Below are 22,732 nucleotides of genomic sequence, written 5' to 3'. Positions count from 1 at the left end.
TGGACTGAGAGAGGAGTATTTGGATCTGGTCCCAAGGCAGAGAGGGAAAGGAGAAAAGGTAGCTCTCTCTCTCTTCTTATTTCAAGATGGGCTGGAGACACTTCCCCAGGAGACTGTGCTAAAAAGCAGCAGCTAGTGCCTGCTTTGGCTCATAGCACGGTCAGCCCCCATGGTTTGCCTCTCTCAGCACCACAGTGCCCTTGCCTTCCTGTGGAGAGGAAATGTGGCTACATGGTTGCACCCCTCTTCTCCCCCACAAGGTCCTCCCCTCCCCACGCTGGCACATATAGCACATGCACATCAGCAAGGGAGGTTCAAGAGTTTGCTCCTTTAATATGCAATAAAAAAGCAACTCTTCCACATTCAGCAAGAAATACCATAAGCAGGAGCCCCAGGCTTGGCACCCTCCTCCCTTGCTGCCGTTTGAAATTAGGTAGCATGTGCAGTTTGCTTAGAAGGGTTTTTCTCTCCATGTGCAAAGGAGCTCCTGGCTGCAGCAGGACTGCTGGCATGAGATGACTAATGTCTTAATCCACCTCTGTGCTCACCAGCTGAACAAACTACCCCAGAAACAGAATGTTCTCACCGGTATAACAGTGCCTACCATAAGGGCCTCTTCCTTCAGGGGACATGGCTGCCCCGGCATACACAGCTACCCTGAGGGAATCTCTAGCATTGGCTCGATCAAAGGCTCAGAGAGACTCCCTGACACCACAGCATGATGTGGTGGAAGGCATCAGTGGAAATGAGAGACAGAAGTGAATCACATGCAGAAAAGAGGGGAGGAAAGTATAATAACACAAGAATTAAATTAACTGTGAAGAGTTTGCTGAAGGCACATCCTACTCTATAACAGACAGCCTCTTTAGCCCATGGATTGGGAACCATGCACAGCTCAAGCCCTGTGTGCAGCCACAGGATTAGGTAACTGGCTGTCATGCAACGGAAACGTATGGATTGTGGGTAGAATTCTGGATAAACTGATGGGGAAGGGGAGGACAGGAAGAGGAAGAGAAGGGGTTGTGAGTGGGAAGGTGTTGCATACCACAAGTACTTGTGCAAGAGAGACTAGAGTAACAGGGACAGACTACTATTAGTGTTCTTCCTTTGCTAGCTTTAATGCTGTGGATCTCCAGGCTTTCCAATCTAAGAGTGATAGGCAGCGGGCTGGAGACCTATTCTAGGGAGGGGGATAGGAAAGAGACAGGCAGGAGAGATTTCAGCAGTCTCTCCTGTTTCTTGGGCAAGATTTGTGGTCACCTCAGTGGAGAGAGAGATGGGGAGCTTCTTCTGCTTTGCCCACATTGTACCAAAAAAAAGTCCACTGAACTTCCATGTTCTCTAGCAGCTTTGAAAACCCCCTTCACAAGTCTATTGTGTGACATCCCTAAACACAACAATGATTTTCTGGAATCTGCAAGCAACTTAAAAATAAAAACAACTCAAGAAAAACAGGAATAGAGTGGAGGAAGGGGACAGAGTCCTTCCGCTGCTGGCCCCTGGTCAGAGGCGAGCAAAACAACACACACAGCCTCTTACTCCACAGCACACCAGTCTGTAGTGTTCACAAGGCAAACATAGCATCATCTTCCTTTGCCTGCTTCCGGTGATGGCTGGCAGCAGGAGAGGAGACAGACGTCCCTGCTGAGGAGCTGGACAAAGTGGGTAGCCGGTCTGCAACTTTTGCTCGCTCTTCCAGGAACTTGTCAAACTCTGGGGCAAGGGCAGAGAGAACATTAGCAGGAGGGAGGTTTGTGGAAGTGCCAAGGTGCTGCCAGGAACAGCTGAAGAAGGGGGTTGGCTGGGACTCTTACCTTCACTGGTGACACCTTTCGCATCCTCTGACTCTCCCTGGGAAAGAAATGGCATGGTAAGGGGCAAGGTAGACAAAGACACCTCCACAGATGTGGTTCTCTGCTTGCACGGAGGGAGACAGGATGGTGCTGTACAGGCATGTTAGAGTGGCCCTGAGCCCTGGTTCATTAGCTATGCCTCCTAAAAGGCTAATCATACTAATAGGATACCTCAGACCCTGGTGTCCTTGGCTTCTCCTTTCATGTTCCCTCAAAGCAGGCTGTGCCACATGTTTAGCTGTGCTAGGGCTATTGTACACTGCCTAAACCCCAACCCCTCAGCAAGAGTCAGGAAACTCTGACAGGAGTGCTAGCTCCAGGAAAGCAAAGGTCATGAAGGTTTTCAGCAAGGTCAGATGCCACTAAGAGGGAAATGGAGACATAGTCTGGGGGGCTGGGAGAGACCAGTGGCAAAGAGGCTCTGTGTTAAGGTTAAGGGAATGTGAGTAGTGCTTGAGTCCTCATGGTTCTTGCCTGATACCTATCAGAGCCTCCCTACAACCAGTTGGGACTTGCAGACAGATGCTCTGCACCAGATGCAGCCGTGCAGGAACCACCTTGGTCCTGCCCCTCACTTACCACATCAGTGGAGAGCCACTTCTCTATGTCTTCCATGAAATTGGCTTGGGGGACTGGCACCTGGGACAGAAAAATGAGAAGGAGATGAGGCCAAGGAAAGAGAGGATGTTCTTGAAACCCACTCCTGCAAAAGGAAAGCCCAACCCAAAAGCTAACCCTCATGTACCACCATTCAGTCAGCTCAGGCCCTTCCAAATCCAGCCGGTGCCACTGCAGCTCTCTCCCTGCTACCAATGCCACCGTTCACCTGCTTCCTCCATTCCATCCACACCTGGACATGGATGATTTTCAGGATACGTGCCATCAAAAGCATCTGAGGTCTTAGGACAGACTTTGGGGCATTAGCACTTCATCAGGCTTTACATTTTGGAAAGGAACCACTAGGTGAAAGTTGGCTGCTCATTGTTAGGCAGCCAGAGAACAAGAGACGTACTTTTCTTCACGCTGCCCGTCTTCCACAGAGCAATGATAGGCCCAGTGATGGTCTGATGTCAAAGTCTGTGCTGCTGCAAAAACTTGATGTCCTAGGTTTGATACCACATTGAGGGGGAAAAGGCACCTGCCTTACCTCCCTGGTAAGATCACAGAGCACAGCAGTATTTGACATCACAACAAACTATAGAAACACGTATTTCAGAGAGAAAGTTCTCAACGATTAAGGTAAATTTGACTACCAGTAGGGAAGAGGCTAGTTCAGAAGAGTTTAGGTCCCTGGCCAATTTATGCAGTTAAGAGACACTTTCTTATAGACAGAGATAACCTTGAAGGCAACCAAGACCAATTCAAACTCCAGATCTTTTTATCCAGTCAGGAGCTTCTGGACAAAGCTGAGCAAGGGGCAGCCCTTGCTAGAGGCTCCACAAGCAGAAGCAGGAAAGGGCATTTGTAGGAACTTATTTCTCAGCTTCTGAAAAATGTATAGTTTCTTTACTGTGAGGAAAACAGCAAGACCAAGCACAAGAGTAACCTTTTCTTACCAAGAAAAGGCAGATTTTCCCAAAACCATGCAGTAAGTTAGTTACCATGACTGGCAGACATTACCACAGCAAGATAGTTACCATGGCTGGCGGATGGATGGGGAGGGAAGAGGATGTGTAAGATTAAGGAAGTTTCAAAGTGAAGTGGCTTTATCTACCCAGAGAGGGACTCTTTGGGGTAGAAGTGTATCCAAGCCAACTGGACAGCACATGGGGAAACTTCCAGAGCAGACATCAGCCTGGGCAGTGCCCATTTTAGGAAGGCAGGCTAACAAGCATTAGACCTGGGAGCGTGTCAAAGACTCAATGTGTCTGAAGGGATACAAATGCAGGACTTCTGCTGCCAAAGACCAAATTCAACAGCTTGAAGGCTCAAACACTTTATCAATGTCCAGCAGGAGGAAGCCCTGAACAGGGTAAAAGGGGAAATTGTGTTTTCCTCCAAATGAGGAAGTTCAACCTGAGCGGGAGAGGTTCCTCAGCAGGTAACATGAATGGCAGCAGCCTTCCCCAAGATACCACTGGTTAATGCTTCTGCCCCAGATATCCAACATGAAATGAGCCATCCATTAGCTCAAAGAATGGCACATGCTCTTTTGGCCTCAGAGCTCCTAGGGTTGTTCCCTACAGACAGGTTTAGTTGAGGAAGGACTGACACTCTGCCTGTTTCCTTCCCTGGTCTCCACTACTGGCCCAGGCAAGGGTTGCTCCATTTCATTTTACAGCCTCTCCTGATGTCTGCTCTGCATCCTCATGTGCTGTACCAGTGCCACCTCTAGTCCAGCAGCCCCAGCTTCCTTCCTCCCTGCTGACACTGCCATGATCTCACCATTCCTTGTCGCATCATCCAGTTAGTTAGCTGGGCTCCATCACCAGGCTCCCCCTGGTTGAGAGAAAGTCTGTGCTGAAAGCTGTTATCACAGAGGGTGAGGTACAGGGGAGGCAGTGGGTTCAGTGCTGGGGGGGGCAGAATGCCTTATTACTGATGGTCCACCTCTCTGATTGCAGAGAGGAGATGACTGGACTTGGAAACCTGCTAAATAGAATAAAACGTATATTTCCAGGTAGAAATTTCCCTGCAGATATAAGGAGGCCATCCTGTTACTGAATGAGTCAATTTCAGACTTCTCATACCTCTGGCAAGGTGGGGAGTTTGCTCTCCCCACCTCCAGAGTTTAAAGAATGGGGTATAGAGTCCAGGTATTTAAAGCAGGTTAGTTATTGGGAGAGTTATCATCAGTCATGTTAAACATTTGATCTTTGCTGTAACAGACTGCACATTTATTGTGTTGGGAAGCAAGAGGGACACTCACTCCTGGTGTGCACTAAAGGCTCTGCAGCCACTTACCACTCCCGTGTTCTGCTGCCGGGCATCCAGGGCACCAGCAAGTCCTTTGGAGGCTTGGGGATCTTCGTACTTCATCCTGAAAGCACGAAGTTATTTAATGCATGGGCTGGTGAGCAGCCTGAGAATGTAAAGCAGGAACTGCTAGACGTATATTCAGGGCTGCTGACTGCACAACCATTCATCTCTTTTATCTGCATCTAGAAAGGTGGGCAGAACCTCTGCTAAAGATGTAGGCAACAACAGAACGGACTAATCTACCCACTGCAAAATCTTTGAGACACCACAGTGAAGCCCTGGCACATTACAGGAAGATGATAAGGGATCGTATGAAAACAACCATCCAACAGATTAAGTTACAGACTTAAAGAGCTAGATGCATCAGTGACACACATGTTATCTGGGGTTGACTATAGAAGAGAGATACATAACACAAACTGATCAGAAGATTGCAGCTACTATAGAAAGGACTCTAGCAACAAGCCCCCATATACTCAGCTTCTTTCACAGGCACAATCACAGCTCAAAAAGATATCTTTAACCAATACCACTCAAAAACTGATGGCAGCAGAGATATGTATGGCACATACATAGAAAGTGAGACTGGGTGAACAAAATAGTCCCATGTTGCCTCAAGATCTCCAGATGCACCATTACAGTGACCTCCTTCCACACACTGACATGTCCCACCCATAATCTCCCTCATCCCATTTCTGCACCCCCTCTAGGATGCTACCACACATGCCAAGGCCACACATCACCATCTGATCCATGCAGACTGGGATGAACAGTCCATCCATGCTGGAAGAATGAAGCCTCTCCCAGAGACTCTCCGCAAGTCTCCCCTCCAGCTGCTCCCAGGGCCCTCCTCGCAGCTCTAGGGGACCATTAAATGGAGTCATTCTTGTTGGAGACCAGGGGCTTGGGCCACCGACGCTCAAACTTCTCGAAGAAGTGCTCATCAGTGAAGGGGCCACTGTGGACAATGGCATCAAGGATGAAGTACAATGCTGCTATCATGCCGCTGATGAGAAAGAATGGCAGGAAAGGCTTGAGGTGTCTCAAGCACTGCTTAACTGAGACACTCATGAAGCATGGAGGCTCAGGAACAAACCCCAGCTATCCTGCCTGTGTCTCCTGCCAGCACGTCCTGTCAGGGAACAGCAGGGGAATGGGTCTATTTAGAGGGAGGGAGACACTGAGAGCAGGGGCTGGTGTGTGAAATGGAAAGCCTGGGCCAGTGAGAGGAGAGGCTACCTGGCAGGAGAGCAAGTGCAGGCAGATGGTGGGTAGTAAGGAATAAATAGAAGATGTCTCATTACTGCAAAGATCACAAGTCTCTGTCTGTTAAGGACTGGGCCATGTTGGAGGGGATATGATTCCAGCCCTGCCCAGATCTCCCTCAGCCTCTAGTTGTGAGCACATACCTGCAGCTCAGATGTCAGCCCCAAATCCGGCACTGCTGGCACCAGTGTTTTTGTCCCAGACTGCCCCTGTCCCCAGGGCCTCCAGCACACCCCACTCTGTACTGGGAGCACCCTCCAGGCAGTACCCCTGCACACCCCTGATGTACTCTCTGAGCAGGAATTCAGAGCCCTGACTGAAGCGGTTCAGAGCTGTGAGTGCTGGCAGCCATGTCCAGTAAATTGGCTGGCACTAGCTAAGCCCAGAACAACTGTGTATGTGTTTAAGCACTACTTTCTGACACCCCTAACATGCTCCTAGCGCAGCAGTGTCATGGCCTAAGGAGAGGTGTAGCTTGGTGACAGCACAGAGGACAGAGTCAGTGGGACAGGACCAGAATTCCCTCTTAGAAAAGCCAACCAGGCTCATGGAGACAGATCAGGGCAGTTGGCTTGGGAAGCTCAATGCTTGGACAAGATCGCTAGGAATAAAACAGGCTGTATGTTGGCCATTAATCTCCCTGCCACTTGTACTAGAAGCAGTCTGAGGCAGGGGAATGAAAGAAGACATCCTTAAGAGATCTTAACTCGCCACTGTCCAACTGTATGGACTGAGATCAGGAGCACGGGTCTTTGAGTGCTGGAGGCAGCTAGGTGCCTACAGGCTCATAGAGCCCTGCTCAGTAACATATGGAGAACACTGGATGATTCTGACAGACAGAATAGATCCTGAATAAGATCAGATGTAATCTCTCAAGCCAAAAATATCCAGTTAGCATGGCTCTTGTCACCTCCTCCCAGAGTAAAGATTCAGGAATCCACTCTTTGCAATATGGAAGAGACCTCTTCAGCTTAGATGGTACTATGGAGATAAAGCTCTTAGACTGTGCTTTATATGAGGAGGTCTCAAACACATTACAGAGGAAGAAACCACAGTCCCACTTACCGGTGGGGAAGCTGAGGCACAAAGACATGCCCTGCCTTGCAAGCCACAACAGATTATACACTTCCTGCATTCCAGTTCAATACTCTGTACTTCAGGCTGTATGGACATTCAGGAGTTCCCAAATTCAACATCATCCCATCGAAGGCACAGAGCAACTTAAGGGTTCAGAGACAGACAAGAAAACTTACCTAGTCCCATTCCACACCTTCATCTCCAAATGTTGAGCCTCCCCAGCACATGTGGCACTACAGCCCCCTGACACAGCAGTGAGAGACATGCATACACAGAATACACTTCCTTCTCACACCCAGGAGGACACTGCAAAGGGGAGTTGATGGCAGAAGGAAGAACGACTGGGAACAGAGACTGTGGAGGTCAAACACTGTGCACTGAAAAGATGCGCCTCTATTGCATTCTACTGCCTCCCAGGAACTGCTGCTGGTTGGGATCACAGTCCCAGCTCTCCCTTCTGAAGCCAGGCATCCCCCTCACCCTCACCCTTTGTGAGAAGGCAGGGCAGCAGGGGCTGCCACACTTACTCTCTGCGCTGCTCAGCCAGTGAGCTGCCACGGGTCAGGGCAAACATGTCAAACTCTTCTTCCAGCTTGCCAGAGGTGTCAAGGGAGCGCAGCCCTGCACTCACACTGCTCGAGCCCAGGTCTGCAGCAGAAAGAGCAGGGTGAGCAGGCAGCACAATAATAAATGGAAGGTCATGGGCTTGGAGGTGCTAGGTAGAAAGCTAGTGTCAGAACAGCCTAAACTGCCCTGGGCCCACTCCGCTATCCCACCCCTGGGCAGTAGCACAATATATGTGTTTGTTCAGCATTGTGGGTGAAGTGACAGAATCAGTTTCTTTGCCTGCTCAGCAGACACTTTTAGCTCAGTCACTGGCAGCAGCAGCATCAATATACTGCACTGATTCTGAAGGCCAGATGTTCCTGACCATTTAAGATAACAAAGAGGGAATTACTCCATAACCCGTGGAAGAGGCTAACCTGTACTTCTGGCAAGCACCTCCGAAACAGATGAATGAATTTTCATGACTCAGGTGTCATCTGAAAGACCATGACTTGATAAATACATCCACTGGGTTGTCTGTAAAAATTATCTTGCCAGATTTCTGTAGTTGCATCCAAGCTATACTGAATGTGCTTGCTGCCAACAAAAGCTTCAGGCACTGACATGTAGGCTGGTGCTATGTCCTGAAGGCTCCTCAGGACAGAGTGCTTTGTTGGTAGACACCCTGTCAAGTCTTGGGTCCTGAGAACAAGATGCTCATGGCTGCCTTTGCAGCACTGCTGAGCAGCTTTCTTCTTCCAGACCTCAGTGATTAACCTCACACTGCACAGCAAGAGAGAGGCAACCAATGCTGCTAGGGATCAGAGGAAGAGTAACTATCACCCCTGCCCTGCTGGAAGGCCCAGTCCCTAGCCACAGCCTAATGCTGATGTCCTTCTTAAGTCATGTCCATGTCCCACATAACCTGAAGTGTGGATGCTGAGGCATATGTTTGTGTCCCTTGGCACATAAACAGGTTTCTTCATGAGTTTACTAGTCGACAATACACCCTATTTCTCTAGATTACTCTATGAAGGTGGCTAAATAATTTTGGGAGGGAATTCAAAGGCATTAAAGGATTCCCAGTACAGAAGAAGGAGTGAGGGGAACAATGTATGGCAACATACTCATTCCAGCCAGCTGAGAGGAGAGATTGTTGGTGGCTTCAGGTTGTCTCACTGCAGAAGCAGCACTGTGTCCCAGATCAATCAAGCTGTTCTCTGCCTCATTTGGCATCTTTGGAGGAAAAAAGGAAGCCAGTGAAGATTTTTTGAAGCCCAGACAGCTTGCATTCCTCAATCCCAGGTTGTTAACACTGGGGAAGGAAGCCCTTCTATACCCACCAAAAGATATTGGTTGGGGAGCCTCTCCTTGCAAGAAAGGGGACAGTGATCAGAGAACTGGCTGAGAATAGTGTCCCAGGGCAGAATAAGCCTTAGTAGTCAGCCTCCCAGCTCTGCTGGATGCCAGTAGGTCAGGTAATGGCTCAGAAGACAGGGCAGTGCTGACACAGGGAGGTTACAGCTTGAAGTGGGGCAGAGCAAATCTCTCTCCAACTCAGCAGGACATAGCAGGACCTGCAGAATGCAAACCAACATGCACAGAGGGGGAGTAGCTCTGAATTACCTTGAAAGGCTGTCCAGTCCGAAGACGCTCAAACCTGCAAAAAAGATGAGAGAAGACATTTCAGCAATGTGAGGTTTTCAAGTGCTTATACACCCTCAGCCCTGAGAGATTCCTCACTAAGGCTTGGCATAACCTGTCCCTTCCTACATATTAGGAAATGGGGATCATGGTTCAGGGCCCAATTTCCCACCAAGACAGGAGACACCACAGCAGGACCCACAAAGCTGATGTCTCCAGAGGTGTGGCATGAGGAAGCTACCTGTGATCCTCCAGAGCTACTCCTAACCGAAGTGGTTCAAACCCAGCTCTCCTTCAGACAGACACAAGGGACTAAATTCTCTTGGCTTCACCCCAGCAGAAGAGATGGGTTTGGCAAAATGAAGGGAAAAAAGGGGTCCTGCCCCCACCTGGGCAAATCCTCTCTGTTCTTGTCTGCCTCAGAGCTAGAAAAACAGCTCATTCCATGCAGTTCCCTTCTCCTCCTTCTGGGTTGGGCCACAGGGACATCTCTATATTGCCATCAACAACTTACACAGTGGCTTTGAAGGAACAAGATAAAAACAGCAAGAGCCAAGGAGTGGATCTATTCTCAAAGGTGGATGATACAGACTGATACACATTGAATATTACATTCATAGGCAAAACAAAAGGGTGGGATACGAGGCCCCCAAAGGGAAGCAAACTCCCATGGAAGAGCAGAGCAGAGAAGGGAGGAGATAGGTACCTTTCATGGCGCAGAAACACATTGTTGAGGTTGTCATTGATGAGGAGTAGCTCCTCGGTGAGCTGCTCATGGAGCACACGGGGAATCAGCTCCAGCACACGCTGTTGCATGGCTCTGCATGTCCGATTCAGTTCCTGCTCACAGCAAGAGGAAGTTACCACAAAGGTCAGGCCAAGCCTGAGCATTCACAGATTTGGAAGCCTGAATGGGACAGTCAGAGGCTACTGGGGTCTATCAGCAAGTATTTAGGGGGAACAGATATTGGTATGAGAGGCTCTTCTAATGGAGGTAAGCTGAGTCTGAGATTTACAGTTCCTGGTTTGCTCTGTTCTTGCAGTGAACATGTACTTCTGGTGGAACATCATGTAGGAAGAAAGGCCCTCAAGAACTATGCAATACCCTCCATGTGAAATGGTTCCAGTCTCAATAGTGCAACTTCCCTTGGCCATTGAAGCTCCACCTTCTCTTTGTCTCCCTTATGCTGTCACTCCCTGATAAGCCCCACACTAAACTGTCCAGTACAATTGTTGTCCATGCCTGGCATACATAATGCCTCAGTCCACTGAGACATTGCTCCATGTGCCAGCCCTCTGCCCCCACCAGCAGCTGCTTCGTGTTCCTTACTTGCAACAGTTCCAGGTCGGAAGTCTCTGCCTGGGCTGGCACCAGCTCTGTCAACATCTCCGACATCACCTTCATGTTTCCATTCACCACTTCCAGCTCACTGCGCAGTTTCCCAATCTACAAAAGGGAATGGAAGTCACTGCTCAGCCTGGGAAGACTGAGGAGATGGCTGAGACAGTTCTGAATGGCAGTGCACAATGTGTGTGAATCCATAGAACCAAAGGGAAAGGCCATTGGAGAACTCATTTATCACTGCTCCGTTTGGCTCCCAGGAGCACCCAGCAGAAGGAAGGCCATCAAATTACCATCAAATTCCTTTGCTGGTAGCAGATACCAGGCCCTCACCCGGGACCTTTGTCCATTAGGCCTAACCTTGATTTTTAACAGCCAGCATAGGCTGTGGTTATAATTCGAGTCTCTCTCTCCCCAGCCAGCAGCTCCTGTGTGGCAGCCACACAAATCATCTTGTTCCCAAAGCAGTGTAAGAGGGGAAAAAAATGAATTAACATTCAAAAGGTGAGTCTGGGCTATGTGTGCAGTTGAAGCATTTTCCCTCTGGTTTCAGAGGCTACTAATCAGGCTCTTGAGAGCAGTTATCTAGCCTATTTTCTGCAAGAGGATGCAACCTACTGAAGGCTGGAGCATTGGTTCTGAACCTGTATCATACGGAGTCAGGATGATGAAGAAGAAAAAAAGGATGGGGAAATGAGTGAGAAAGCCCTGGCCTTTGTAAGTCCCAGAGCCAGATGGGGTTGATTTATATAAAATCAGCAGTGAGGCAAGATAAATATAATAAGGAAGCATCTACTGAGCAAGCTTTTGCTGCCCTGCACTACGAAGACCTCCCTTAAAACATGTTTCTCCGTTCCCCACTTCCCTATAGTCAGGGGATTCTCCCTCTCCCTCACTGCAAGAAGCCCTGCCTTAAGAAAATGTAATCACTCCAGGTTCATGGTATCCCAGCTAATCACCATGACTGTGATGGAGCTCTGGGGAGCCCTCAAAGTGATGGTGCTTTTGGAGGAGCAGTTCCTTGAGCCAAGATGCTGGGGCAGGACCAGGACAGCAGTTCCAGAACAGCACTTGTAAAACAGCCCCCAAATGTAGGGACAGCCTGAAGCACCACAGGGCCCATGTTCAACTCACCTGCTCTGGTGTGGGTGTGATGGGCACATCGCTGGAAGTGCCTGTCCCCATGGGCAGGGTGACAGGATGGAGGAGGGACTCTATCTGCTGAGGGGAGTTGACTGCAGGCGAGTTCTGTCCAGACTGTGAGTCAGAGCTATACACAGTCTAGAGACAGGGGAGGAAACAGACAACATGACAGAGAGGGGGAGATGTTAGACACTCACAACTGACAAGGTAGTGCAATTAGGAGAGAAATGTTGATGCCAAATCCTCATCTGCTTCCAGTAGGTCTTCTAGCTTCATTGCCTTACCTCCCCCCAAAGCTCCTGACCCACACCTGCAGTCCCTTTGACCACCTTGCGAAGAAGCTGTCCTAGAGCCCCTCACTCCCCCAAAGCCCTGTAACTGCTAGCTGGAGTTGCTGGAATCCCCTCATAGCTCCAGAATGGCAGCAGCCCAACTCCTTTCTCCTCAGAGATGCCTCCATACCCTCTGTGGTGTGTGGATGGGTGACAGCATGTCCAGGTCAGTCATGGGGAACTCCAGACCTTTCCGCCTCAGGTCTTCATAGACAGTGACAACACCTGTCAAGTCTGGGGAGCTCCGGAAGGCATCTGCCCAGGACTGGGGAGAAGGAGACAGTGTAGCCCATCATCATTTAAAATACTCTGCTATATAAACACCTAAAGACATAGTGTGCCCTGAGCTGGTGCACAGGCCCATTTTTATTGGCTCACCTGGATGAGGGTCAGCACCTTGTCATGCACGATGGCAGGAGGATTGTTCTTCGGCAGGATTGTTCTCACCAGGACACCTTCTACAAAGTCCTGGCTGGCCACAAGGACATGGAAGCGATGGCCACAGTTTTTAACACATGTCTCCAGGACCTGCAAAGGCAAAGAAGCATTAGCTACAGCCTTCTCTGATTGTGCGTGGTAGCCTTGCTGTCTTTAGACACCTGTGCCTTTGCAGCCAAGGACTCAGCTTTGCAGCAGGATATAGTGGAGCTGAGAAAGAGCCATGACCACTCACCGTCAAAGCCAGCATAACTTCATGAAAGTTCTTATTCCCTACAATCCTCTTCTTTATGGCTCTGAAGGCATCTTTGGGCCTGCAGGAGAAATCAGGTGAAGAAAGATCAGCAGAAGGTTGAGACCTGCCTCTAGAGATGCAAAGAAAATGGCCACTGGCACCCAGAGCCTCATACTCAGCAGGTGACCTCCCACTAGGTTTTCAGGATGGCTTGAAGCAATGACTGTTAGAGCAGCTCCTGACAGTGACTCTGCAAGAGGAGTGGGGTCCTGCTAGTGAGTGCTGTTGCCAAAATTTGAGGCCTTTGTGCTGATGTCAGCAACAATCCAAGGTGCACAGGATGAGACAGAAAACAGTAAAAGAAACACTAGAAATGTACTGCTTGGGGGTAGAGCAAAATCCCACAGCAGAGAGACAAAGGAATAGGAGAAAAGAAGCGTGGCATGAGTTAGAAGCAGAAAGGAGAGAGAGAACTACAGTAATTCTTGTGCTGCTCAGAGAGCAGTTGTTTGACAACACTTTCCAGTAAGAAAGGAGGCTAAGGAGAAGCAGGAAAGATGCAATGGCAAAATCTTGCCCATCTTGGAGGTGGACAAGAGAGCAGCAGCATTGCAAGACCTCCTCAGTCATTCTCTGAGGGAAAAAGCACTGTGGTCTCAGCCCACTGTAATCTTGTGAAAGGCAACAATGAAATGTACTCTGTCAGAGCACAGAAACAGAGGCTGGGCTGGAAGAGCAACAGTGCTGGAGGGTAAGAGTGAGATTGAAAGACTCAGCTCATGAGGAGGGAGGGAACGCATCAACTCGTGGGAGTGCATGGCTGCAATGGACTGGCATTAGCAGGGGAAAGGGAGAGCTCTCTCCATGCCCAGAATGAGAGGGGGACATGACTGGGGTGCAATTGTGTTATCAGGGACCCAGCACTGAAACACCAAGTGACCACAGCTTGAGAACTGTGGGTAGAGATGGGTATATTTGCACCATGGGGACAGCAAGAGGGGAAAAGTGGTGTTCTGTAAGTAGATGTTTGGCTTGGTGTACATACAACAGTCAAGCTGGAGATAGGCTGCTTGCTAATCCTATATAAGCCTCACTGCAAGGTGGGACAGCAAAAGGAGTGAAACCTACGTTTTTTATTCCATGTAGCACCTTCCTTTTACATGCTGCTCTTGACACCTTCACTGTGAGAAGGAGCAGTCCCCTCTGAATTCACTGGCAAATCCCCAAGTCCAGAGTTAACACACATGACAGATTTCTGAACATCTTCCCTTAGGGAGAGGGGGGCAAGGGCTCTCCCACTCACTTTGCACGTGTCTGAGTGACTGTATATGAAAACACCTGAGAGCAGAATCCCAGCAGGATTTGCACAGTCAGAGAATTGACTAGCAGCCTGAGATTTTCCTCTCTCCTCAGTCACCAACCTGGAGACTTTTACATTCCCAGAGGAGAGAAAGAGAGGGCTATGAAGGAAGAATAAATCAAAGTGACAGAATTTCAAATATGCCTTTGGGAGATGGAAGGCAAATTGGCTTGAATCAAGGTTTCTCTGGGGACCCTAAAGGCCTGTTTGAATGGCTCTCTGTGCTCATGAAGATTACAGGGAAGCATCTAACAGATGCTCTGAGAGCTTTAGTGTGTCTCTAGGTTTCCCAGCAGAGTAAAGTTCAGGGACTGTGGGGCAACCTGGCTTATCACCTCCACCAGTGCATGGTACCACGTAAGTCTAGGGATGTAGTGTTACAGAGTGTGCACTGAGACCCACTGCTGGAGGTATGCTCTTGTCAGGTCCCTTACCCTTCTTCAGTCTCGTTAATGATATCACAGATCTCCATGTTGAGAGCCCAGTCTTCGCTCCGCAGGGACCCATCTGTAGCTCTCTCTGGAAAAAAGAAACCAAGGCAGGACAAGGCTAAGAGCTTGCTCACAGTTTGCTGTTCAGCTGTCATGAGCTGTCACAACACCCCAGAACCTAGTGTCGTTCTCCACGGCTTCCACCAGAAAATATAACTGCCATGAATCAGGCTGCGATGATCGGGCCACAAAGTGCAGCCCACTAGGTGTCTCTACCGCAAAGCATGTGGCTGGCTGGGATGAGGAGGGGGTATGTGCTCAGCTTTCCCTGCAGCAGGCACACTACAAACGCACACCGCAGGCTCTCTTGTGTCCTACACAAAAAGGGAAAGGACCTCAGCAGAAAACGCATAACTTCAGCTCCACAACAGGAGGGAAGGGGGCTTGTTTGCTTTGCCGCGGCAGGGCCAGCATAGGAAACCATGTCTGGTCTGCTCTCACTGTCTTGGATCTAATGTCAATAGCATCACTCTTGATTTGAAGCAAATTGAGGAAACAAAAGAATCAACCCCCTTCTTTTTACATAGGTCCTACAAAAACAAACAAGCAAACAAACAACCAAAACAGTTGGTTCAACAGCTTTCTGTTGTTGAACATTTACATTCCTCCCCTGAACTCTGGGGAGTATGGACGTAAGTGGACTGCAGGCTCAAGTTCAAGCAATATCATTTTGGCTTGGACTGTGTTCCCTTTAATTAGAAATTCCTGAATTGGCCTTGATGTTATTCATGGCAGAGACTCATGCAGCAAACAGCTATTACTGAGAGCACCCATGCCTCCACCCTGTAATCAGCCATGTCTCAGTCCCAGCTGGGCTGGCTGACTGATGCCTTTAGGGACAGCACCAGGAAAGAGAAAGACCAGTACGGTAGGCAGGATGCAGGCACTCTCCAGACCATGGAGACACACTGAGATAAAGCAGATGGCAAGGAGAAGGAAAGAACCCTCTTTCCTAGCTTTCTCATCCTCTAAAATGCCCAAGTTGGCAGTCGGGCAAGAGAAGTAAGACTAGCCAGACCATTTCAGCACCTACAAGGTGCTCTTCAGGAGAGTTCAGACCGAGTTAGGTACTTAAGTATCTGCATTTCAAAACTGCTCTCCCTGCAAAATCTGGAACCAGCTCTTGATGTTGTGGGCCCTCTGCCCCTTTGCAGACACCCTCCTCTGCAGAGCTGTCTTTTCCTATTTTTGACCCAACAGCTAATGATCTGTTTGTGGAACAAAAGGAAATGCCCATTCATGCAGTGGTATTGGGATAGGGGCCATAACATGGGAAAAAAGATTTTTAACTCCTGCCTGGGTAAACATATCCATCATGTTTAGGGATGTGCTGTTTTCAAGCAGCAGGCAGAGAGCTATTCACAGCACTGTGCAATACAGCCACACTGCCTTCATCTCTTACACGTGTCCCTCCCACAAATTACACACATCACACATATCACAACGTGAAGCTACCTAAACTAATCTTATCATAATCCAGCCACCACCTTTTCTGCTGACTACAAAATATAATGATTACACTGTGATTACACTGATTACATTGTGGCTGCTACAATTAGATGGAAGAGGGCAAACAAGGGAAGGAGAGTGGAGGGCAAACAAGGGAAGGAGAGTAGCAGAGCATTCCTGATGCTTTTCCACATATTTGAATGTCTGGTTACTACTTCTGCCCTGTTGTAATACCCTGAAGGCTTCTTGGGTCAGATGATGTTTTTTCACTTCAGCAATTAATTTTAAATAGGAATTCTAGTCTCTGCAGATCTAAGCTTCCTCACTGAGACATATGAGATAGCATTAGATTGGGTGATGTGGTAGAGAATATCTAGGGCAGTGGGTTACAGGGGAGCATGCCTGGTGCGTGGGTCGTATGCAAATGAATGGGTGAAGCTGTGGTAATACATCTAGAGAAAATGTTTTCCATGAGGGCTCCTTTGGGGTCAGGACTTGGTACAGTAGCAAAGCTCTAGGTTCTCTTCTGTTCTGGGATGCCACACACCCAGCCTTGCCAGGTTGATCAGGTTGGTCTGATGCATTTGGTACATACGGTCACAAAGGTACATTTCACTTGTGCTCTCCCCTAGAATGCTGAGGAGCAATTCCTGCTCAGTACACTCCTTAGTTTAAACCCCAGTCTAGCTAGAAGTTTCCCTGCACTGCTTGTTAACACTGGCAATGATGACACAAATCAGTCACAAAGGGGTTTGCCCTACTAAAAGGGAAAATTCCTCTCATCTGCATCCACCCATCTCACCACTGAAGAAACACACTGAACATGGAAAGGAAAAAAAAAAAAAAAAAAAAGCCAAAAAGCCTGCAGCTTGGGAACAGATGCAAAAGCTGGGAAACTCTGAGCTACAGAAGAAACTGGAGAATGAAATGAAAATTGTTTCTAACCATGAAGTCTTTGTCATTCAAAAGTCTCTCCAAACCCTCTTCAACCTCATTTTCACCATACATAAATGTGAACAAAGTCTGCAAACACCCATCTCTTGCTTCCCCATACTTGGTGTCGCTCTGTAACCTGTTCCTCCCCTCACTCTTTTCCTCCTCCAAGTGCATCAGCCCTACCAAGGTTGAGGAGCCAGTTTGCTTTTCAGAAAGGAATGCAAACTGTGCACACTCTTTCACCTGGCTGATCACTTATAGGAAAATGAGGATTCCTCACAAGTGACACATACAGCCCCAGCAATAACCTTACAAGGAAACAAAGATCCTGCTGCTATCACCTCCTCTCTGACACTGGTCAATGAAAAGCTGCAGAAAAGCAGCAAATCTGCCATAAATGCAACATGCACTCAACAAATAAAAATCAGGACGACCAGAATTAGGGCATATGGAAAATAGGAATGTGACCATGAAACATTTCCAAGGACAAAGCAGTTGAATCTACCCAGTACAGATTAGCCTTGGGACAGCTGGAACTAATGCCCTTTTAATCCTCCTGGCTTCCAAGCACTAAGGGACTGTCCAAACTTAATCAGATATGTTGGAGTTTTCTCTGAAAATCCTCAGCTTTACCCAGCCTGCAGAAGGAAGGGAAACAAAGTGTGTTCATTAGTCACATGAAGGATCAAGATGGCTGGCCCTGTTTCATGAGCTGTAATTAGTACATGAGCTGTCTGCCTCTCATGAAATCTGAGCCCACGATGGCTGGGAACAGCAACAAGTTCCTAAAAACAGCACACGCGGGAGGCAGAGCACAGCTGCCTGCCCAGCACTTTACCTGGCAGGACTTATTGGGGAGTTTCTACTACTGTGTGCCAAGGAGCTGATCCCGACCTGCAGCAGAAAATTCCACGCGGGGGCTATCAGCGAGTGTATAAATGCCATCTTCTTCAAAGCCTGAAACCAACTGGCTGCTGAACATCCAGAATGCAAGTGTCCTTCATGCGGCCACTTCAAAGCCACATTATTTTGGCAGCCAGTCCAGCTTCTTGGGCGTGACAGCATTGGGGTTTGTCTGATTCCAGTGTGCTGCCTCACAATTTGCTCAGATCAGCCCAGAACCTCCGAGAACTGTGATATGGGCCCAACTTGCATCATTTAACTTTTTCCTTCCTGGCATTTGATGCAATCCTGCTTACTGTAACTAAGTTATCAAAACTGTCTGGAGTCTTAAGATAAGGAATAATTCTGAACATGGCATCAGTAATACAATGGAACTGTATGTTCCTTTGTGCCAAGACCAAATTTGACTCAATGATTTTTCTTTGTTTCTTTTCAGGTTTATTGTCTTTTCCCTTGTGGCAGGGGAGAGCCTGTTGTTGGACTTGAAATCCACCCATTCCTGCAGCAGCAAACTGTCAATACAGTCAATAGTTCAGAGAAATACAGGAGTTATGGACAGAAGATAGCAAGCAGGCTCCAACCCCTTTGTTTCCGCTCAGAGATCTGAAGCATCCACAACCAATCAGGCAACTTTCAGGAACTCTTCACAGGTGAAATGCTCTCCTGTAGTTCACCAGAAACTACACACTCCTCCTCTGAGTAAGGCCCTTAGCCAGCATTTCCTACAGTACTCAGTCTCACTAGTTTTAAATTCCTCACCAAAGCATCAAACACTTTCCCGCTTATTTGAACAGCAGTTTGAGGGCATCAGCATTTCATTGGACGTGACAGTGTAAGTCCAGCAGAAAGCAACACAAGAATCCTTTCCCCTAGCCTCCCTACAATTCATAATGTCCCTGACCAAAATCATCATCCTGTACAAAGTCTCCTTGCTAAGCGTCATGCTTTCTCCTCCCACAAGGAAACTCCAGTACAAACTCAGGAAGGACTCCATCATTCAACCTTGCTGTATTTCTCCTTCAAAGATGGAGGGGGACAACTCTCTTTCTAGAAATATGCCTCCAAACCTCATTCAAGTATGATGACGGACACAGACTTGAACTGATACAAGACTGTGGGTATTTGAGTCTCTGAATTTCTCCTCTTGTTCCCTTTCTGTGAATCAACTCAGACTCTCAGGGATCAAAACTCTTCAGAGAGCTTTCTTTGCCCTTTCTTCCAGATACAGAGGGCACAGAAGACAAGGCAATGCTTATTTGTGAAGCATTAGCTTGCAGGGACCAGTGTGTTATTAACAACAGCTGATATCTGCTTCCCACCAATTCCCAAGATCCCAAGATTCAACTCACAGAAGAGTGCAGGGACACCTGCAAGGTGGGATCTAAATGGCCATGGTGATTTTTCTGATGGATTGTGTTTTATTTACTCCTCTCCCTCACTAATAAGCAGAGGCAATCTGCTCTTGCCAGGTCCCTCTTCCCAGTCTCAACTTCTCCATCCCTCCCTCCCAACTCTTCTTCATCTCTCTACTACATCTTTAGTTTTCTCCCTTACCTGCCCTCACTCACTGGAATGACCAATCTCTGTTCCTTCAGTATTACTATAATTACAAGCTATTCCAAACTCCAGGTTTCAAGAAAGAGAGCATTCGTGGTGTCTTCTCCATTTTCACACTCTACAGTTGCCTTGTTACTACTAGAGTGCCTCCTTGAAGTTGGATTTTCCATTTTGAGGTTTCTCAGAGCTCCTAGGTAGAGGCCAAGGGGATTACCGTTTTGTGTGGAGAGTCCAGACTATGATGCTTCAGCACCCTTTGGAAAGTTCTCCACTAGTCAAAAGTATTGTATTAAAAAAAACCAAAACAGTCATCTCTATTTCTCTTACTTAGGAAGAAATATCATGAGCCAGAAACAGAACAGAAGGAACTTTTGTGAACAAATTCCAGGATTGGGAGTAAGAAGCTGGAAAACCTACTCCTCTGCAGTTTGCAACCAACTCATTCTGAGACAAATCACTGAGTTTATCTGAGCACCAGTTTCCATGTCAGCAAAATAAAGGAGACTTCTAGATTAACATTAATTAAGCAATTTGAGAACATCACTGCAGTGTGGCACAAAAGATTTTTTCATTCCACTGCCTTCACCTGAAGCTGTTTTAGACTTTATAAGCTGTATCAGGCATACACGACTCTGCTGAAGTAATTTACAATGATGCAGTATAAGCCTTTTGTAGACAGCCCAAAGCAGCAGCACTATGCAGGTTTGGTGATCAGGGTTCTATAAGCAGCTGACACTGACCTACCAAGCAACTTAAGGTAAGTCACATTTGCTTCTCAAATTAAATAATAAAGACGGCATTTATTTATGTCCCCAGGATGTTGTTAGGCAATGATCAAAAGGAGAAAAACATTCATATTTACAACCACCAACCCTTTTAAGTCCTCCACACTTCAGTTCCTTTCTCAGACATTGCAAGTCCTTCACCCCTTTGGACTCCTGTAACCCCAACCATTAAGATCTCTCTACTATCACACTTCTGGTATTAAAGACTCTAAATTCCTGTCTGACAACACTTTTGAAATACTTATTTCCTCTTCTTCGCTGTTGGTTTGTTACTTGGAAACCCCTTTAACAGAAGAAAAGCCCAGGGGGAAATCACTTACAATCCGGCTACTATACTCATCAAAACATCTGGAGGGCAAGAAGTAACCTGTAACATCTAAAGATTACTTCATTTTGCCTCAGCCCAAATGCAAAAATCATATCCAAAACATTCACTTAGGGAATCTAAGAACATTCATTCTGAAAAGGACAGGAGCATGCTCTTCCTGGAAAGCATGATGCAACATGTGACAGCTGCCTGGGGGGACATCAAAGATCACCTGGAACTTCTTGTTACTTAGAAACTTCCCTGATATCTTTGACCAAAGTGATCCTTCCCCTGCCTTGCTGTAGGGCATCTCACCTATGTTGTTCAACACTCTAAAGTGTGCCACATCGCAATGCCCTATCCATATTTTCTGGACACTGCTTCGGGCAGCAAGAGCCTCCAAAATGAGCAGGACTTATAAAAGCATTACCTACTCCTACTACTATTACTGCTTGCTCCCCTCCTGCCCCATACATGGCACTGTCTACTGTGTCATCCATGACACAGTCAGTACACTACATGTGTAGTCCCCACACACAAGCACTTTGAAAACTACTGAATTAGGAATCAGATTTTCAAAGTGAAGAACACAGGCTGGCACTAGTGATAAAAAGCAAGAGTGAAGAAGTGTATAAAATTAGAAATGGCCATTCTCTATCACACATGCTGGAGAGATTAAACATGTAACATCAACTGCATTACTTCAAGCAGAACCAGAAGGCACTTAAGACAAGATGCTACAAAAAACATCTATTTTGTTTTATTTTGTACTAACATGTACCCTTGAACAATTTAGCTAATCCTTTAGGCAATGTGAATACATGTTGCAAGTTATTTGTTATATGTAACATAAACAACAGGGGAAGAAAAGAATCTTTATTTTAAGTATTTTAAGAACTGTATATCTGTTTTGAGACTTTAGGAGAATTGTTGCTGCTCTTGTTCTTTCTAATTGCAACATCTCTTTGCACCACCTTTTTTGATTACTTTCTTCCCCTGTGTTCATCTAGTTGACCTGAGCACAGGGTCTAAAAAAGACTTAGCTGTCCATTGGCCTGAAAGGCCACTGAGTAGATGCCATAATCCTGCCATTGATTTCATTTCCCATGCTGATATTCAGCCCTACCAGAAACCCAGCAGTGCAGGGAAGAGTGCTTTCCTCCCCATGAAGCTGCAGTGGGGCCCTATGGGGAGCCCTGCTCACTGCAGACCTCAAGGCTGGGAGGTTCAGCAGTGGGCTGCAATCCCTGCAGCACCAGGCACACTCCTCCTTCAGAGCGGAGGAAACACCGAGCCCCCTGGGAAAAGCCCCGAAGAGCCTGGAGCAGGCCTGACCCGCCTCCCAGTGGGGCCCTCCAGGCTCTGTCATGACCCCCGGGAGGCCCCTCTCCTCATGGAGAATCCCCAGCCCTTCCCGCCTAGGAAGCTGCACCTGAGTCCCAGCCAATCAGTGATCCCCACGTGTCTCCCCCTGTAGGTGCCCGCTCCCCCCACGGGGCCCTCATGCAGGTGTCAGCGGGAATGGCCCCGAGCCAATTACAGGCCTCGGCTCCGCGAAGGGGCGTGGCTCGGACCACCGCTGCTTCGGTCCCTTTAAATAAGAAAACTTTGCCTCGCCAGGTCAAGACCCCCTCGCACACGGATTGGCTGGCCGACGGAGCCGTCCAGGTCTGGCTGCTCTCCATTGGTGGATAGCGCCTGCCCGTCAAAAAGGAACGCTCCCCTCATAGGCTGGAGCCCTTTCAGGCCCGCCGTGGAGGCGGGGCCGGCCGCGCCCCCTCGGGGCTCTCGCCGCCGCTTCCTGGAGGAAGGGGGTCCAGCCAGCGGGCGAGCCCACCTCAGGGGCGCGGGGGAGGGCAGGGGAGCGGCGCGGGGGGCGGGGCGCGCGGTCGCGGGGGGCCTCACCGATGCGCTGCCCCACGGGGGAGCTGAAGGGGTTTCCTAGGAGAAAGTCCATCGCAGCCGCCGCCGCCGCCGCGATCAGCTGACTCCGCCGGCGCCGCTCACGTGACGCCCGCGCGCGCGCCAGGCCGGGGCGTGCCTCCGCGCCCCAGCCACGCTGTGACGAAAGCGCCCCGGCGGCCGGCGCTTAACGGCCACCGCCCCGCCGGCGGGGGCGGGGCCGGCGCTGGGGAAGGGTGGCCGGTAG

General features: G+C 48.5%; 1 protein-coding gene across 2 annotated transcripts; it reads right to left on the bottom strand.

Moving 5' to 3' along the window:
• Positions 1-1,097: 1,097 nt before the first annotated feature.
• Positions 1,098-22,580, bottom strand: TOM1 (target of myb1 membrane trafficking protein). 2 transcript variants are annotated; one of them, XM_067309111.1, is made up of 16 exons: positions 22,489-22,580; positions 14,590-14,674; positions 12,796-12,874; positions 12,501-12,650; positions 12,253-12,387; positions 11,782-11,928; positions 10,636-10,752; positions 10,012-10,145; positions 9,288-9,321; positions 8,789-8,897; positions 7,643-7,763; positions 4,758-4,833; positions 4,239-4,292; positions 2,433-2,492; positions 1,815-1,851; positions 1,098-1,713 (listed from the first exon to the last, which is right to left on the bottom strand). In XM_067309111.1, the coding sequence occupies exons 1-16, from the start codon at positions 22,538-22,540 to the stop codon at positions 1,565-1,567; spliced, it is 1,539 nt and encodes a 512-aa protein (XP_067165212.1). In that variant the 5' UTR covers positions 22,541-22,580; the 3' UTR covers positions 1,098-1,564. The 2 variants fall into 2 exon arrangements, with proteins under 2 accessions (XP_067165212.1, XP_067165218.1); XM_067309117.1 differs by lacking the exon at positions 4,239-4,292.
• Positions 22,581-22,732: the final 152 nt, after the last annotated feature.

This window comes from Apteryx mantelli, chromosome 1, assembly GCF_036417845.1.
Source record: "Apteryx mantelli isolate bAptMan1 chromosome 1, bAptMan1.hap1, whole genome shotgun sequence".
NCBI lineage: Eukaryota > Metazoa > Chordata > Aves > Apterygiformes > Apterygidae > Apteryx > Apteryx mantelli.
The sequence above is the reverse complement of the archived record's forward strand: the minus strand, read 5'-3'. Positions and strand labels throughout refer to the sequence as shown.